At 36.5% G+C, this 17,019-nt stretch overlaps 9 protein-coding genes across 9 annotated transcripts; 3 read left to right on the top strand and 6 right to left on the bottom strand.

Annotated features, from left to right (window-relative positions):
* Positions 1-85: 85 nt before the first annotated feature.
* Positions 86-629, top strand: SOCG_01414 (F0-ATPase subunit F). Its single transcript, XM_013164369.1, has 2 exons — positions 86-223; positions 278-629. The coding sequence occupies exons 1-2, from the start codon at positions 170-172 to the stop codon at positions 509-511; spliced, it is 288 nt and encodes a 95-aa protein (XP_013019823.1). The 5' UTR covers positions 86-169; the 3' UTR covers positions 512-629.
* A 604-nt stretch (positions 630-1,233) lies between these two features.
* SOCG_01413 (uncharacterized protein) lies at positions 1,234-4,109 on the top strand. Its single transcript, XM_013164368.1, has one exon. The coding sequence runs from the start codon at positions 1,364-1,366 to the stop codon at positions 3,749-3,751; it is 2,388 nt and encodes a 795-aa protein (XP_013019822.1). The 5' UTR covers positions 1,234-1,363; the 3' UTR covers positions 3,752-4,109.
* Positions 3,933-5,113, bottom strand: SOCG_01412 (kinetochore protein Spc25). The gene is made up of 3 exons (XM_013164367.1): positions 4,943-5,113; positions 4,475-4,888; positions 3,933-4,431 (listed from the first exon to the last, which is right to left on the bottom strand). The coding sequence occupies exons 1-3, from the start codon at positions 5,100-5,102 to the stop codon at positions 4,298-4,300; spliced, it is 708 nt and encodes a 235-aa protein (XP_013019821.1). The 5' UTR covers positions 5,103-5,113; the 3' UTR covers positions 3,933-4,297.
* A 199-nt stretch (positions 5,114-5,312) lies between these two features.
* SOCG_01411 (ribosomal protein subunit L32) lies at positions 5,313-6,362 on the bottom strand. Its single transcript, XM_013164366.1, has one exon. It carries the CDS (start codon positions 6,041-6,043, stop codon positions 5,723-5,725), a length of 321 nt encoding a protein of 106 aa, XP_013019820.1. The 5' UTR covers positions 6,044-6,362; the 3' UTR covers positions 5,313-5,722.
* On the bottom strand, positions 6,276-9,635 carry SOCG_01410 (STE/STE20/PAKA protein kinase Shk1). Its single transcript, XM_013164365.1, has 4 exons — positions 7,551-9,635; positions 7,388-7,496; positions 7,066-7,335; positions 6,276-7,018 (listed from the first exon to the last, which is right to left on the bottom strand). The coding sequence occupies exons 1-4, from the start codon at positions 9,133-9,135 to the stop codon at positions 6,988-6,990; spliced, it is 1,995 nt and encodes a 664-aa protein (XP_013019819.1). The 5' UTR covers positions 9,136-9,635; the 3' UTR covers positions 6,276-6,987.
* A 1,261-nt stretch (positions 9,636-10,896) lies between these two features.
* SOCG_01409 (pig-T) lies at positions 10,897-12,534 on the top strand (the record flags this gene model as incomplete). The annotated part of the gene is made up of 1 exon (XM_013164364.1): positions 10,897-12,534. One exon carries the CDS (start codon positions 10,897-10,899, stop codon positions 12,532-12,534), a length of 1,638 nt encoding a protein of 545 aa, XP_013019818.1.
* Positions 12,535-12,695: 161 nt separating this feature from the next.
* Positions 12,696-13,298, bottom strand: SOCG_01408 (RNA-binding protein; the record flags this gene model as incomplete). Its single annotated transcript, XM_013164363.1, has 1 exon — positions 12,696-13,298. The coding sequence occupies one exon, from the start codon at positions 13,296-13,298 to the stop codon at positions 12,696-12,698; it is 603 nt and encodes a 200-aa protein (XP_013019817.1).
* A 95-nt stretch (positions 13,299-13,393) lies between these two features.
* SOCG_01407 (tel Two Interacting protein 2) lies at positions 13,394-14,889 on the bottom strand (the record flags this gene model as incomplete). The annotated part of the gene is made up of 4 exons (XM_013164362.1): positions 13,394-13,708; positions 13,762-14,618; positions 14,664-14,775; positions 14,812-14,889. The coding sequence occupies 4 exons, from the start codon at positions 14,887-14,889 to the stop codon at positions 13,394-13,396; spliced, it is 1,362 nt and encodes a 453-aa protein (XP_013019816.1).
* Positions 14,890-15,084: 195 nt separating this feature from the next.
* SOCG_01406 (vacuolar sorting protein) lies at positions 15,085-16,869 on the bottom strand. The gene is made up of 3 exons (XM_013164361.1): positions 16,390-16,869; positions 15,936-16,337; positions 15,085-15,883 (listed from the first exon to the last, which is right to left on the bottom strand). The coding sequence occupies exons 1-3, from the start codon at positions 16,660-16,662 to the stop codon at positions 15,233-15,235; spliced, it is 1,326 nt and encodes a 441-aa protein (XP_013019815.1). The 5' UTR covers positions 16,663-16,869; the 3' UTR covers positions 15,085-15,232.
* Between the last annotated feature and the right edge of the window lie 150 nt (positions 16,870-17,019).

Genomic DNA, 17,019 nt, shown 5'->3' with positions numbered 1-17,019 from the left:
TTTATTTTCCCTTTTTTTGTAAGAATTGAAATTGTAATGTTTATTATTTAGAAAACTCTAACGAAGATCGTTATGTGTTTTACCGTGGAGAAATATGATCCTAAAACCATCTGAGCGGATCCATAGCAGATACGAATCCAACTAACCATTTACCAACAATTCAGTAAGAATGGCTCCCTTCTCATTGAAACCATTTATCCCCCCTCAAGTTGCTAATCCTACAGTAAGTGATAGAAAAGAGAATAACTCTCCTTCAAAAACTCTACTAACTTCGCAGGCTCTAAATGCATTCCCCAGTTCTGCTCGAATGGGCCGTATTGTGGACTTCTACACTCGTTTACCCAAGGGTAGTGCCCCCAAGAAGTCTAGCAATGGCTTCTTTAATTGGTACTATGCCAAATACCTTGGCAAAAACGCCAGTGGTGCTCCCTTACTTCATTTGGTAGGTGCCATTTTTATCTTTTCTTATGCTTCTGAGTACTTTTACCATATTCGTCATCACGAACATTAAAAGCCCAGCTGCTCTATTTGATTGAAATTGGAAGTTGCTTTCCCTCTTTTATCTGTTTTTGTCTCTCGTAGCGGTAGGCTACAATGAACGGATAATGAATACATTCCTGTCCACCACATTTTTTTTTTTTTTTTTTTTTTTTATTTTACTTGTAAAATTCAAGTATTCATTGCGAATTCGCCTTGTGTAGACTTATAGATGGAAGTATTCTCATGATACGGTCCAACAAAAGATGTTTCTACTAGCCAGCTTTTATATGATGCTTACTTGATAAAAATCAGTATTTTGTTAATTCAGATCAGAAAATACGTAAAATAACTTGGAAAGCATTGAGATGAAGTTCGACTACGTTTCCATTTGAAACAAGCCACTTTTTTAACGATATTAGAGAGTATCCATCATCTCCATCTTACTCTCTCTTTCTGAATCAGACCAAATAGTACCAAATCGTAAAGCTTCTTACAAACGCTCCTGCTAATCTTAGAACATTCGTTATACAAATTTGGGATTCTAGTCTCTAGTCTTCGTATATTCAACTACCGTCCAGTCACCATTTGTCATCGCAATGATAACTTGAAATTTATTCTTTTGTCTTTTATTAGTCTCATTTTCTATTCTTTGTTAGTTATTGTTTATTACAGTTTACTTTATTCATGCACAAAAAAACTCATTTTTATTATTAAGATTAACTTATAATAATATATTACTGTAATATACACCACCAAAATTGGTTACCGTCGTGCACTCTTAAGAACAGAGTCCTCGCGTTGTATTCTTTTGCCAATCTCTGCTACTACAAATACTTACACACCATTAACGGTGAACGGAGAGAAACGTCTCTATAATTAGGTCATGGAGAAATTACATGAAAATGAAGTAAAAAACCTTGCAGAAGAAACTAAAACGTCCTCTACGGACCATATAAGCTCGATATTTAAGCGACCGAAAATTAAATCTTCTTCCTTAAATAAAGCATACTTGGGGAAGACATCCACACCAGGCTGTTCTAATGCCGTCAGCGGGGTTTCTGGAGGTCCTACTAAGAACGTCCAAGTATCCGGTCGCTTAGACGGATCCATCTCACCTTCTACGAACGGAGGATCAAATAATTCGACACCCAAAAGCGCATCTGCTTCTTTGGCACCAACTGCTGCTGAGACTATCGACGATCCGGTGCGATTGAATAGTGTAGACCATGCTTCACCAACTGCAGGTATCAAGGCTGCGAGTGGTACCGGCCATGCTCCCCATAATAAGGTCCGTCTTTCTATCAAATTAAGTACTAGTGGAAATGTAAGCGGAGCGGGTACCCCAAAGGCTGGTACTAGCAGTACGAATCCTTGGGCAGTTCGTTCAGCCGAACGTTTATCGTCAAGTACGACTACAAATAGAACCACATCCCCCGACAGTATAGATACTCATGTGGAAAACAAAAAGGGAGCTGCTTCTTTATATGCGTCTGCCGCTGCATCTGCTGCCCGTCATTCAACTTCAGCTGCTTTAGCCTCGTACGCTGGGACAATATACGATTCAAACGGCAACGTTATCAAAGGACTTGAGAATCCAAGCTCAATATCTGCTTCTTCTAATCAGTCTCAAGATGGTTTATCTAATGTCGATCCTAAAAATATTCAAGCTCTCGCTGCTTCCGCTTCCTCTTCCTCTAGTAGACTTCATCAAGCCGAAAAGGACCAAGAAGTTCAAACTAAGGAAAACTCTACTACAAACAACAAAAATCCTTCTGCCTCAGGTGGTGAAGAAGTATCACCAAGTCGTCTTCCTTCTCCAACCAGCGTTCGTCGTGCTTCTCATTTTTCTGAGGGAAAATGGGATGAAATCGATGATGAAGATGATGATGATTGGGGAAGTACAATTGAATTTGAAGATGGAACAACAGTTGTTATTGACGCAAAAACTAGAAAATATGAGCCTTTAAAACATCCTGAACACGAAGAACAAGAACCTTCCTCCTCACTTTCCCAATCCGCGTCTCATACATTTTCTACAACGTACACTAATTCTGATATTAATGCTTCGGAAGTGTCGAAATCTAAACCAGATTTGGTTGATAATGCACCTATGGACCCTGAACTTCTTCCCAATGAAAATTCCATGACTTCTTCTGATCCAACTGAGAAAGATAGTTTGGTTTCTAGAGGAAGAACTGTTGAAAAGATGAACTATAGCAAGTCTACGTTAGAGAAAAGTTCTGATGCTCCGCGAAACACGGTTGCCTTTTCTGAGAACGAAGAAACTACAAGGAATGTAGAACAACCTGCTTTAGAACAAAACAATTCGTCTCCTTCTGTAGCAGTGAATAGTCTTCGAGAAGAACAGCAGCGTGTAATGTCAGAAGCCCGTCAAAAAGCCGTGGAGCGTAGACGTCAAGAAGAAGAACAGCTAACGCAATCAAGAGAACGAGCACGGAAGAAGGCAGAAGAGATCAAATTAGCTACCGATTTAAGAGAGCCTGGTAGTCCTTTGGATACATCCAATATCAATGATGTTAAGGATAACCAAATATCACCGACTTTATCCAATGTTCAACACAAAAAAGAAGATGCAGATGTTTCTTCTTGGAGAGACAGCGATCCTCCTATTCCTCCCGTTCAACCTATTTCAAATTCCGAGAAGTCTGGAAATTTTCGTTCTTCAATTGGTAGCGATGAGAACGCAACTCGTCATAGCAAGTCCAGAAGTATAGATGAAGTTATTCTCAGTATTAAGGACGTTATTTTTGATAACAATCTTTACAAACAACGTTCTTATCAAACTGGTACTTCTCAATTGCCTGTTCGTCCTCATCAAGAACAGTTGAGTAGCTCCCGGTACTCGTCAGCTGTAACTTCTCCTTATTCCGATAGGATGAAATCGTCTTTCGATTCGAATAGCATTTCACATAACAGACCTCATGGTACCGCCAAAATATCTCGTCCTCGAGGAGATGTAGTATTGAACATTCGTTTTCCTTTTACGGGTCCCACACGTAAACTATCTACTAGGTCATTAAAATTAGAGGAATTGAAGCCATTGGAAGAAAAGGTGCCAGTCTTTCGGTCTTCTTCAAAACAACCACTTCGTATACATCCTAGTCAACCTTTTCGAGTAACTGTAAGCTTACCCGGGGAAAAAGCTGTACAAGTACTCAGACGCTCTTTTCGTAATACTATGAATCCGAATCATTATGATCCTCACCGCCGGGAACGAATTGATACTGGCTTCTGGCGATCGGCTGCTTGAACCGGTTTGCTGCAATCTGTAAGGTTATGTGTATCTATCTACGACTGTAACGTTTTTTGTTTTGTTTCAATTTTTCGTCTAATTCTTATTTATAAATCAACCGAAAAATTGTGCAAAAAGAACACGACGAACTACTCACGGTTCTATTGCTATCTACGTTCTCACTTTTGCATAATAAATATTCGCTTTGTTAATACGAACTGATTTAGCGTCCCAATCTTATATTTGAGTACCTATATTGGTAAATATCTGTACATATTACAATCACTTGTTTTCATTGAAGGAAAGGATTAGTGATTGAGTCTATCGCTTAACATGAGTAATGAATTTGTCTCATAACATTGAAATTAAAAGGACATGAATTAGAGAAGAAACGAATGAAATGAGAGTTTAGTATTCTAAAGCCTGTACATTACGTCTTTTACTGTGTGATTAAAGCATGTTAGTTTCTAGGCTTGTCTTGTGTTCGCCCTGTGTCAATGTAACGTAAAAAGAAAAAAAAAAAAAAAAAAGAGCCGGTAAGATAGAGATAAAATGCACAATTATTTAGCTTTCACGGCCTTTATGATAATTTACAAATCCTTTCCGTATATCTCTCAAAAACTGGTAGAAATCTCTTGACTGATTTAGTTTATGCACCAAATTATCCAAGGTAGGAAGCAAAGGGCGACAGTGGGTCACTAAAGAACGGTTAGTAATTGCTGAAATTGATTAAATTCATACCTTCATAATCTATATGGCTTAAATTGATTTGAAAAGAGAATGGCCTGTCCCAATTTTTCTCGTCTATATTAGTGAATACGAAGCGAATAACTTCTTCATGAACACCTTCCATTCGTAATCCTAAATAGTCCTGCCAAAATTGAAGCTCTGGCATGTTTAATTGCTCTTGTTTTCTCTTCGACGATTCCAGTTCTTCTTTCGTCTGTTGTTTCGTTGTAAGCACAGCTCGAGAACGCTCTATTTCATCAAGAACAGTCTGTTTACGCTTTTGCATAGCTTCTACCTTTCCCTGAATTGTTTGTATTTCTTGTTCAGTAGCCTCTCTTTCAACACGTTCTTTCTCAAGCAATTCATTATAAGTTTGTTCTCGAGCTTGTAAATGGTCCAACGTTTTTTCAATATTCTTTTGATTTTCTAAAGAAACGATTAGCTTTTTTAATTGTTTTTATTATAAAAAAGGAAAGTTACCATAAACATTCGAGAGTTTCTTAAGATGCTCATTCTTGTTATTTAAAAGCTGCTTACGCTCATCTTGCAGAAACCGATCAAAAATGCTATTAAAATTAGATATTTTTGATTTCAAATCATTATAATTTAGCTCTAATTCAGGGAAATTCGACAAAGCCATAAGAATTTCTGTAGTTTACGAAGTGAAAATCACCGGTCTATGTAAGGAATAGAGACAAAGGAATATAAACCCGATACTTCAAAATTAAAAAACAAATAGATGAAAATTCAAAAAGAAGGGGAAAATGATAAACAAAAGAGGATTGGAGTTCTATATCCTCGGTCTACAGAAATTGTAAAGTCAAGTTGCATTTTTACTTACTGTTTGCCATAGTTGGGACAGTCTTAATCAGAGTATAAGAAATAGAATGTATATATGTATATAAATTTGGAAATAGAAACACTATGGACGCAATATTATTCTTAAGAGGGGAGTCTCGACATACTTGACTAGGGATCTTGAACAAAAGAAGTATTTTGAATACAAATTAGTCACAAAATTAGCCATAGAAAAAACTGTTCGCTCAAAATTAGTAGAAATAATTTATAGTGATGGAAATACTGAACGAAGCTTTCCCAAAACATTGGAACAAAGATAAAGCAAGCTAACGAACAAAGCTCCTTTACCTGCGGGTTCATGCCGACTTGCTAGTTTTACAAGCTTTTCACCTAATAAAAGATTCTTTTTGCAAAATTGAAGAGGTCAAAAGTATATTGAAAACATAAGCAAACTAACGATGCTCAAAGGTCTTGAGATTTCCATTCCTGACGAAGACCCTTATAACAAGAAGGACACATATGATGGGTCAGTTTGAAGGAATGACAAACAGGGCACCGGTTTAAATTGGTTTTGTCTTTAAGGGCCTTACCGGCGAGAAAACGGCTTCGCTTTTTTGAATAGGAAGTTTTCTTTTTGGGAACAGCAAGCAAAATAGAGTTCCATAGATCTTGCAAGCCGTAATATGGGATTTGTAGCCGAATTGAATAAGATGTTAGACCAAAAATTCCAGTTTGAAGAAATCTAGAAGGGATTTTCAAAGAATTGCTGACAATTGCGGACATGATGCTAATAACTCAAATTTATCAACCCAAAGTGGTTTTAAACTTATTAAATCGCGTATAAAATACCTTTCTCGGGTTTACTGTGTGCTTTGTCAGTCTTCAAAGTGCCTGTATTCAGTTGCTTAGTATAGAAGCCGACACGTTTGCTTAGTATTCGAGAAAATCCTTTCTTTTCCCTGCTCTATATATTATAATAAAACAAGAAAATAAATAAATTTAAATAAATTCCCTTTCTCTAGTGTTTTAAAGGAACAGGAACCAAAGGCTAGTTTTTGGTAAATTCCTAATGATAAGGTAAGGGTGTGTAATAGTACGAGAGAATGAAACGAAGTGCAAGTTAGAAACAAAAGAGGTGCTTTTAATCATGAGTTTTGTGAAATTACTTATTCATTTGCTATATATTTCTGAATTCTTTCCTGGAAAGCATAAAAAGATTCAAATATGTTTTTCTTTTTTTCAATATTCAAAGTATCATACACTATACAAATATTTTATCCCAAATAGAGGACTGAGTCCTTGTTGTAACCTTTTTTCTTCTGTTTTTTTTCTTTTTTCTTTTTCTTATTTTTTTTTCTTGTCTTCCAAATATAGTCACTAAACCCGTGTCTCACAAAAGAAAAAGAGAAAAAACAATTTATGCCATTTATTCTTTACATATACGAACCAGACTATCGAGGCAATTTGGAAACCCACAAACAACGCAAGTAGTTTATTTACAAAAATAATCGGGTTCAATTGTTAAGTAATCAGAAAAGTATTTGCATAATACCCAAACTCAGTAAAAAATGAGAAAACAAAGAAAATAAAAGACGTAGAGTAATTAGTCGTTAGCTCATAAATCATAATGTATAATTACAAACTTTGAGAAAAAAAAACAAAGCAATAAATTATGTAGGTTGAATCGCTTCAACTACTTTCTAAAATGAATTGCTGTAAGAACCGAATTATCTAGCACGATGAATAGACTTGATTAAACTAAATTAATATTAGCAGACAGGTCAAATAAATCAAGCTTTACTTACGGAATGAGAGAAGTAAGAGGGACAGATTTTTTCAAAAACGGGTGTCTCAAAAGCTCTTCTGAACTAGGACGTATCTTTGGATTAACATTAAGAGACTTTGTGAGAAAGTCATTAAACGCCGAACTCAGAAGTTCCGATCTGCTAACCTTTGGAGTGCCGATTGTAGCAATTAGATATAAAGCTCGTAGAGGATTTTCATTTAGATAAGGAGGTTCCCCCTCTACCATTTCAATAGCCATAATACCCAAACTCCAGACATCCACCTTAAAACTAAAATTATAGTTAGAATGCATTAAGTTTACTCGACGTATAAAAAGCTTACCCATATTCTTTCCTCGTAACAACTTCGGGTGCCATCCAGTACGGAGTACCCACCATAGTTGTACGCTTCGACATCTGACTATTAATTTGGGCACAAAATCCAAAGTCAGCTAAAAAAAATGTTAATAAGGACCACAATGATATTCCAACTTGGTAGCACTTACTCAACTTAACGTCTCCTTGCAAGGATAGCAAAATATTATCGGATTTAATATCGCGATGAACAATACCATTTCGATGCAGATGCCTCAAACCTTCCAAAGTTTCTCTACAAATCGTAGCCATTTGGCCTTCTGTTAATGTATTGTTCGTAACAACTTCAGTCAAGCTTCCGCCTCGCATATATTCCATTATCATCCAAAGCTCAGATTTGAAAAAGAATGTATCAATGAAGTTTACAATATTCTTGTGATGATGCGATTTCATCACCAGGATTTCATTTACGATGAATTCTTTCTTGGGCTGTTGATTGATATTCATTTTCTTAATAGCAACAGACAAGTTCGTGCCAACCTGGCGAGCCGAAAATACATCACCAGAAGCACCTTGTCCAATCTTGGTAAAATTTCGGTAAAGAAGGGTAGGATTTTCTTTATTGCAGATTGACTGCAATTTAGCTATAGTTGCTGCATCATTTGGTTGTTGACGAGCACCACGTTTTTGCACTCGTTGGGTAGTCACAGCTTCCGTTGAAGGCGGTTGAGCTGTAATCTGCTTTGCTGGCGACTCATTATGGCGGGTTTGAGGTGTATTATTTGGACGAATTTGTTTTGGCTGAACAGAGCTCAAACTAGGCGAAGGAAGCAATACTGGCGAGTGACTCCTTAAAACTTGATTGGCAGGCTTCTTTGATGCCAACGGAGAGGATTGATGAGACGTAAATTGTTTGGGGGATTTAACAGGCTTCGGCGATGCAATAGAGGAATTGACACCCGTGCTTACTGGAGGAGTCGGTGCCGGACGAGATGGTTGAAGATTACTGGGCAAAGCGTTACGAGTTTGAACTGGCGAAGAAGCACCGCTTGAAATGCTCGAAATTGGAGAAGGAACGGCAGATCGTTCCACACTATCTCTAGGGAAAGGAGGACTAGTGCCATTCTCTAAATATTTTTTCGACTGTGAGTAAAAAGCCATGGCATCAAGTACAGCCTGCGGATGTTGAACTTGTTCAGATTTCGTAATTCCACTGACCTTCAAAAGTGCCTGCCATTCGGTAGGCATGCCCGTAAATTCACCAGTTTCATAATTAAAACCAACATGAGTTACATGCTTCGGATCAAAAGGAGAAGATATAATTGTTGATTTTCTTGGGCTACTCGCACCAGAAGCATGTAAGTTCGTTGGACTACTGCCACTTCCTCCAGTAAGCAAAGAACTCATACTCGAGACGAAACTTTCGAAAGCGGATTTCTTTTGAGGTTTCTCATCGCTTTGCCGGGAGTCAACAGAAGAGTATGAGTGTAATTTCTGTATAGAGTTTGAACTTGTCTGTCGAGATCCTAATGGTGTCCGAGAATTTGTACGAGAAGCTGCGAATGAACTAGAACCAGAACCAAACGGTTCTTTTTGAACATTCGTGTTGATAGAAGGTGGCTTCGGGGCCATTCTAGATGGAGTCAAACTTCTAAATTCATTTTCACCAAAACCAGACAAATCAGACTGTGTACGAGCTAATACGGGTTTTACATTAGTAGAAGAAGAATTTTTTTTTCGATAGTAATATGCAGCATTTTTTTCGTCTTTATTCATAGTGAAAAAGGGGAAGAACAAAAAAACGTAGAATGAGAGGATGGGTCGGGTGCAATAAACAAGAAAACGAAAAGCTTAACAAGAGATGCGGATTATTCTAAATGAAGTTTGTATCCTTATTATAGTGGAAGCCAAGATAAAATGCGATAGGCTTATTGATTTCTATTATAGGAGTCAAAGAAACTTGTAAAAGAAAAAGCGAAATCAGATAATGCTTGGGCGACGATCTATTAATTCTAGTTATAGTTTGCAAAACAAAATTAGTTGAGACCTATAAACTCCAGAGGAAAACTGGTCTCTTCGAATTTCGACCTTTTTACAAAATCAAATCAAGTTATACTGGTTTCAAGGCGTGAAACATAACTTTTCAATGAAAAGCATATAGAAGTTCTAAGCGCTTGTTTTCAAGTATGCTTGCCTCTTACTTCACTTTCCAGCAATGCAAAGATTGGTAGTGAACAAGTATGGGGAGCCTCAAAGCATAACTGAGGATGTCCAAAGGACGCCGAAAAGGAACCATCCTAATACGTGAGAAGAGTTATTTTCTACTTTGTAAACTTTGAATAAAATATAATTAAAATTGTTTGATTATCATTCCGAGTTGTTACTATTTCGAAGCTAATGAATGAACAAACTTGCAAATTGAATTATCAAAGAATTCCTATGGTGTACTTTACTGTTTGGAACAAAAAGTATAAATAAAAGTTTTAGTCTAATCGTCGTTTCTTCCTTTTTTTCAGTTTCACCCAACAAATGGCACTGTTATTTTTTTTCTAGATAACTCAGACCGTCGAAAAAGAGAAATAAAATGGAAGCAGGATATGCAAAGCAAACCTAAGATATAGATATCTCTTCTTGAATCTTGTCTGTATACACATGCCTTTTTGATGAGATGGAACCTATTGAAGTCTTGGTTTGCAGACCAGCGGATAGAAGTCAGGCCATGAACCTCAACTACATTAAAAAGAAGATATAATAAAAAACAAAAAAGGATATTCGACTACCGTTGCTACAGTAGGATGCTACCTGCAAGCCTTGATCGTTTTATGGCATACTCCAGCTGCGTTTGTACTTATTGTGAGATTCATTCCTTACTTCTTGCAAGATAATTAAATTAAGCATGGAAACACTCGTCTGTCAATGCTATGCACTTCATGATGCCTTGACTATTGGTTTATCCCGAAGTTGTACTGCTATATTAAGATTCCAGTCAAGAACGGAGTTCTATGAAATAAAAGCAATGGAATTGTTCTTATTTAAAGCCATTGAAAGAAATCGTGGTTTGTTTACTGTTTCCCTAGTCTTTAATACATACCATTCTCCATAGTAATATCTAAAATAATATGCGTCTATTATTTTGAAAAGGGTATCTGTACCATTCATTTAAGCATATGTTTACAAGCCAATTTAGGAAACAACAGTTAAAGAATCGTTGAATTTATCATTACTCATAGAAGTTTTGATTTTCTATTGGGGAAAGTAGGATCAAGGAAGCTATACTTTGATTGGTTAGGTCTTGTTACAATTACAAAAATTCACTGAACTAGCATCGGTTTAGTTAATTCTTCAATTTTGCTTCGGACAACTGAGTTCTTACAAGGTTATTGTTTTGTCTTTGCCTTTTCCTTGATAAGCTGATGGAGTAAACATTATACAAGTTTATTAAACACTTTCCTTTTAAAATACTAGAATATTACCAGCAACCGAAACTTTACAACGTATACAGTGCTAGCGTTACAGGTATATTTTGGTCCATAGAAAATGATGCTATGCGGTCTACTATTGGTTTTTTTATTTTCTCTGTTTTCTTTTGGATATTCGTCTTTAAACGAGAGTTATAACGAAGGACTATATTTGGAAAACTTGTCAAATCGGCATACGTACGCTTCATTCACCTTTGAAATTGACACGAAAGCAAACAGGGAAGATAGATATGCATTTTCGGAATCAAATTACCAATTTTTCCCACTTTCTCTTGCCCGAACAATGAAAGACCAAAAGGTAATGGACCTTCATGTTAGGGCAACTAGGGGCAGATGGGATTATGGGTTTTGGAAGCAACCTCCTGACAATGGATTTCATTCTGGCGGGTCAGGTTTTGAGGTTTGGGCTTCCTTTATTGACGACCAAGATTTAGATTCTTGGTACAAATTAACTAGCCAGCTTTCGGGATTGTTTTGTTTTTCGTCCAACAATATTGATGAGTTAAATACGTATGAACCACTTCTTTCTTTTGTACCATCTTGGTCCTCTACTTCGCATACCCGATACTTTGCTTCTCTCCCTCAAGAGTCCGTCTGCACAGAAAATCTTTCCTCTTTGCTCAAATTTTTACCTTGTAAGAATAGAGCTGGAATTGCTTCACTTCTGAACAGCCATCTTTTGTTTGACACCGACTGGTATTCTCTATCTATAGATATCGTGCCAAACCTTACTGATGATCTTAGCTCAATGAAATTAATTGTCAAGATTCAAACAGTCATTGACGTGGAGAGGACAAATAGAAGGAAACTTGAAACTAGATTTTCATCTCCTCCTGAATTTTGCGGTGATGATATTGCTCATGATCCTTTACGTTGTTTGACTGCCACTTACACAGCAAGTTTTCATACTCTTGAAGACCTATTTCACAAAACCCTTGAAAAGAAATGTCCTTTTAAATCTTCTGAAAGTGATATATATGTTAAAAACTCTTCCAGTCTTGTCGTTGGGTATCCATTAGAAATGGCGAAAGAGATATCTATTCCTGTAATCAGTGAAGAGCGTCCAGGATCTCCAGTTCTTGTTGAAAGGTCACTAACAAATTCTGGAAACCACTGGGGTGGTATCATCTCAACATTTACCAATCCCACTGATGAGTCCTACAGTATTGTGTACTTTGAAAGATTACCTTGGTATGCTCGTGTGTATCTTCACACTATGAAAATAGCAGTTAATGATCAACCGGTAACCTGTATTGATTTTTTTCAAGACCAAGTATACCAACCTTTAAAAGACCGTAAAGCTGGAACCATGATCGAGTCTCGATTTACGATTCCTGCTCGTTCATCTGTCGTTATGAGTTATGATATCGAAAAAACAACTTTACGACTCCAAGAGTACCCACCTGATGCTAACCGAGGTTATGACCTTCCACCTTCAATAGTGAGTGTTTACAACACAGACGATGTTGAAATATGTCAATTGCGAACCTCAGCTCTTCTATTGTTTATCCCTACCCCCGACTTTAGTATGCCATACAACGTTATAATTTTGACTTCCACCATCATGGCTTTGACGTTTGGAGGAAGTTTTAACTTCCTTACAAGAAAAATTGTTCCAGTCAGCGAATTACCAAAATCGAAGAAGTCATCCTTGTTTCAAAGAATCCGCTCAAAATTGAAGAGAAAAGACAGCTAATCAAATTAAAGGTTCCTACTGCAGAACCTGGTTATTGTTTACATTTATGGTTCATTTAGTTTTGGCATATATGCAGGAGACAATTAACTATTTTCGTTGAATGACTAAGCACAATATTTAGATCATTATTTTCGAACACTATCTCTAATGAAAGGCGTTTTTTAGTTGTTTGAAGAAAAATGTTTTAACAAAGCTTGCTTTAGACGGATGTCACGTTTGTGTTGAAACTGAGAATGTCGCTTACCTTTTCGAGAAACGCTTTTCGATAAGTTGGAACGTAATCGAACTCCAATCCCCAAAGTATCATTTTTAACTCTTGTATGACGGACAGGAGCACGGCGTCCTTGATGTTCAGCACCCAATCCAGAAACATCGCCTTTCGGTGACCATCCAAACTGAGATAAGACACGAAAACCAAGGCTTTCTGGCTTTACGAGGCCAGGTTGGAATTTGTTGTCTATATGATTTACAGATAATAAATGCCTTACAGATTTCGCGTGCATAATTTGATTCTCAGGTTCAATGAATATTTGACATGTAGGACATATTGACCCACGTGTATCGGTAGTCGCATTTTTACCCAAATCTTTCACATTTTCCGGGAATAATGAGTAATAAAAAGATGAAACGGAATCTTTTTCTCCATATTTTTCTCGGTTTGTTGTTTCCTCTTCTTGAGGCCTTACGAAGTTGATTCGTGGTCGATTCTTAAATAAACCATAAGATTGTACATATTTTTCATGTCCTTTACCATTAAAATCCATTTTCTTTAGTGATTTTTTACATCTCGTATGGTCACTATGTATGATGGGGTAGGCACATATACCGAGAACTGTACGCGGTAAAAAGACTAGATGAATCAAGCAGTTGGGCGTTCCATTAAAGGCAATACAGCCTGGTAGTCCAGTCTCTGAGATTCTGTTAAATTATCTTCAATAAATTTAAGGATTTCCATAATTTTTTCTTTGCATGAATCTAGTTCTTTTAAGTTTCTGTGGGTACAATTCCTATATGAAGAAACTAGGGAAATGAGAAATTGTGCATGATGGGAGGATATGCGGTAATAATAAAAATGTAAGAATGACTGAAGTGCTTCCAAAAGGAAAAAGAGAAATTCTGGAGTGTTACAAAGTAATGGGTTCTCGATCCTTAAGCAAAGTTGATCCAGAGTTGTCTAGTGTATGTTAGCATTCATAGCAATAGAGTAAAAATTATCACATGTCGTACACTAAGGTATCTTAAGAATCTATGATTCAATGTCTTCATGAGATACATGCATTCCGAAAACGCGAGACGAATCATGGGAATGCTGTCTGAGGCGAACTGAAAGATATACATAACACCGTCCAGATATAACTTATCTAGCAAGTCTGGCATTTCTTTTGCAAACTGAATTAGTACGTTAAATGAGAAGTTTATAAGGGAAGAACATGTCTCAGCTTTATATCGCGGGGGTAAAAATGTATAAAATAGCATTAGATCTTCACGTAAAATTTCGGCTAGTCCAGTATGCATTAAAAATTCAAGACCTGCTACATCTAGTATTGACTTAACTAACATCAAACCCTTTTGTTTTATCAAAGGGTTAAGATCATTCAAAATCCGTAGCACTGATGGAATCACTTTATGCCATATATCTCGAATTGTAAATCGATTTTTGTTGCAAACTATCCAATTTAGTACTTCAGGAATAAAGAAATTCTTCAATTTCCATGATGGGTTTAGAAGTGCATCTGTTTGATCTTGTCTGAACTTTTCAGGAGGAAGTTCATAAGCGTATCGCCTTCCTTGTCCTGTTAAACGATCATCTCTTGAAAACAGGGAAGACTGATAATTCAAAACATGATTCTGAAAGTTCTCTTTCTCCTCCGTGGATATCGATATCAGTGTATTATCGACTATTTGAACACAAAAAAACTCAAAAGGTTTATATCTTAAACCTCGTAGCGAGATTAACGTCAGAAGAACTTCCCAATTTTCTTCTTCTTTCACATATTGTTTAATCTCCTCCTCGAATATACTCAAGAGTCGATATGCTCGCTCACAATATGGTTTCTTAAATTCAACATCCAACTCATTGTTCTCTAGTTTCGTTAGTAGTAGTTACTTAGCGAATATTATTGTAATACCAAAATTAATCCAATTCTCCTTTGGCGATATATACGGCAGTAATGCAGTTAGATTATGAGAAAGCTTTTCTTCTTCGATTTTAAAGACAAAACCATCCAGAAAGTCCAATTGCTATATGTTAGAATCTTCCATGAATATCAATAATACCTTTTGAAGAAATATTTGTTCCGGAACGTCGCGTTCCAAAATATTCAACTTTTCCACTACCTGTTCCCAAGGCTGCATGGAAATTGTTAGATATCCTTACAACGAAGAGTAGAGGTTTATGACTGATTTACAAACGTAGATAAGCCAAGTCTTACTGAAATCTGTATAATTTAAAGCTAACAAATTTTTACAAGTGAGCGCTTAATACCCACCAACTTTAGAAAATATTCAAGCTTTACAAAACAAGAAGATCTTGGTGTTGAATAAACGGAAGCAATTTACATAGGATGAAAACAGTAGAGCACGTTAATTCATTAAGTATTACTTAAAATAAATTCCAGATTTTCACGTACTAGAAGTGCATACGATCACATAATATTCATGGCTTTAATATAGAGCAGTAGCGGGAGGGAGTAAAAAGTTAGGTAGATGGTTCAGCTTGTTTATGAGTTGGATTTAAGTCATTCAGCACTTGTTCTTTCGAAGAAGGCATAGGCTTCGACGGTGGATTTAAAGACACTCTATTTAGCATAGCGGTAAGATCAACTTCTTTTTTATCCTCTTTGACAAGATCCTCCCATTCTTTCTCGAGTTCTTCTGTGTCAACATTAGATTCTGGGGTGTTTATTGCCGTAACAGCGGAATCAACCTCCTGAAAATCAAGTTTGGCTTCTTGAACAGACTCCAATATCTCATTCACATGTTCGATACCACCCATTTGACTGACAACAGATTTGAGAACATCAGAACCCGAGGAAAGAGCTGACAACAGTACTTTATTTTCAAAAGCCCCATCAATACTGGAAAGCAAAGAGTCTACTTGAAGAAGAGCTGCTTCTTTCCTATCGGACTCTTTAAGCAGAATTTTTTTTCTCCGTAAATACGTAAGGGCAGTTACTTTCTCTGCCTGTGAGATCGCTTCATGAACCTTCAGGGTAAGATCTTCAATCTTGTTGTTAACAAGTTCCTTGCTTCTTGATATGAAGCTTCTGGATTCCACAATTGCTGCTATGGATTTATCAACAGTTTCTATAACGCCTTCTTGAAAGTCATTAGGTAAAAACTTGATAGTCTAACGTGACAATTAGTTAGTTTCTTTGATAATAGGTATATTGAGCACTTACATCCTTATCAAAGACAATTAAGTGCATACGATGGCACATCCATTGCAATAAACATTCCAATTCCATAGAGGAGAGTACTGTATCTTTCCATAGTTTCGGCCCAAACGTACTTTGAAACGAGCTCCGTGTATATATGGTACTCGTGTATGTACTTTGTAATTGATGAGCTTCTTTGCGTATGAGAGAAGCCAGTAATTCTACGTTTTTCACAAGTACCAGAGTGTCTTTTGGATATGAAGGTGAAAACAAAATTCCCTTTTGTATCTTAGAGCTTATGATTCTACCTCCCCAATGTAACCAAGAATACACAGAAAAATAAGACTGTAATCCCCGGTCAGGATTTTCACACATGTGTAGAAATTCCTTAATGTTAGGCCATACATTCTTCTCTTGCAAGTAATTCTTTAGATTATGTTAGTAATTAACATACGAATTTCCCTTCATTAATACTCACGGCAATCATTCCTAAACTCAGAGGTTTTCCAAATGACGAACTAAAGAAAGCATTTTCAAGGCCTTCATCGAAATGAATGATTAATTTGGAGCCCAATTTGTTATAAAAACACGCAGTTTCTATCGCATCCTTCCATGTTTGTACATTAGCATTAAATCCCTCTGGATTTTTGGAATAAAGGTTCCCTAAATCAGAATAGAGACTTCTCAGCCGACTTTCTTTAAATATACCTCTTTTCTTTAGAAAATCAATTAAAGATTCATCATCATGCATTGTATCCAACGCTTCTTAATTCTTGAATATTGACAAGGTGAGTTCTCCAACAGGATATGCGCATGTCTACCATTCTCTATGAAACAAAGATTGTCTCATTCTTTTGAAGGGATGGTTATGCTTTATTTTCATATTCTAATAGTAATTTTAAAAAACAACCTATCTCAACTATTATTGTTATACGTTAGATCATACCGGATGCATTCCTACTTCTATGCGTATTAGATTGAACATCAATTTTGGGCATACTTAGAAAAAACGACATAGAGAAATCTACTAAAGAAGGTTTTTATTCAGAAAAAGATGTTATTATTCATAAAAATTGGGCATATCTTCATGTCAAATGATATATTTTAC

Source organism: Schizosaccharomyces octosporus (genome assembly GCF_000150505.1).
Source record: "Schizosaccharomyces octosporus yFS286 unplaced genomic scaffold supercont6.3, whole genome shotgun sequence".
Classification (NCBI taxonomy): domain Eukaryota; kingdom Fungi; phylum Ascomycota; class Schizosaccharomycetes; order Schizosaccharomycetales; family Schizosaccharomycetaceae; genus Schizosaccharomyces; species Schizosaccharomyces octosporus.
The sequence above is the reverse complement of the archived record's forward strand: the minus strand, read 5'-3'. Positions and strand labels throughout refer to the sequence as shown.

Excerpts from the sequence above, each read along its gene's own strand:
- SOCG_01414 (XM_013164369.1), top strand. The coding sequence starts at position 170 with ATGGCTCCCTTCTCATTGAAACCATTTATCCCCCCTCAAGTTGCTAAT. Across the intron at positions 224-277 it reads CTCAAGTTGCTAATCCTACA|GCTCTAAATGCATTCCCCAG; the intron begins GTAAGTGATAGA and ends CTAACTTCGCAG.
- SOCG_01413 (XM_013164368.1), top strand. The coding sequence starts at position 1,364 with ATGGAGAAATTACATGAAAATGAAGTAAAAAACCTTGCAGAAGAAACT.
- SOCG_01412 (XM_013164367.1), bottom strand. The coding sequence starts at position 5,102 with ATGGCTTTGTCGAATTTCCCTGAATTAGAGCTAAATTATAATGATTTG. Across the intron at positions 4,889-4,942 it reads GAAACTCTCGAATGTTTATG|AAAATCAAAAGAATATTGAA; the intron begins GTAACTTTCCTT and ends TCGTTTCTTTAG. Across the intron at positions 4,432-4,474 it reads AAGCCATATAGATTATGAAG|TGACCCACTGTCGCCCTTTG; the intron begins GTATGAATTTAA and ends ACCGTTCTTTAG.
- SOCG_01411 (XM_013164366.1), bottom strand. The coding sequence starts at position 6,043 with ATGTCCGCAATTGTCAGCAATTCTTTGAAAATCCCTTCTAGATTTCTT.
- SOCG_01410 (XM_013164365.1), bottom strand. The coding sequence starts at position 9,135 with ATGAATAAAGACGAAAAAAATGCTGCATATTACTATCGAAAAAAAAAT. Across the intron at positions 7,497-7,550 it reads GCAAGGAGACGTTAAGTTGA|CTGACTTTGGATTTTGTGCC; the intron begins GTAAGTGCTACC and ends CATTTTTTTTAG. Across the intron at positions 7,336-7,387 it reads GTTACGAGGAAAGAATATGG|TTTTAAGGTGGATGTCTGGA; the intron begins GTAAGCTTTTTA and ends CTATAATTTTAG.
- SOCG_01406 (XM_013164361.1), bottom strand. The coding sequence starts at position 16,662 with ATGCATGATGATGAATCTTTAATTGATTTTCTAAAGAAAAGAGGTATA. Across the intron at positions 16,338-16,389 it reads TGAGTTTAGGAATGATTGCC|AATTACTTGCAAGAGAAGAA; the intron begins GTGAGTATTAAT and ends CATAATCTAAAG. Across the intron at positions 15,884-15,935 it reads TAATTGTCTTTGATAAGGAT|ACTATCAAGTTTTTACCTAA; the intron begins GTAAGTGCTCAA and ends TTGTCACGTTAG.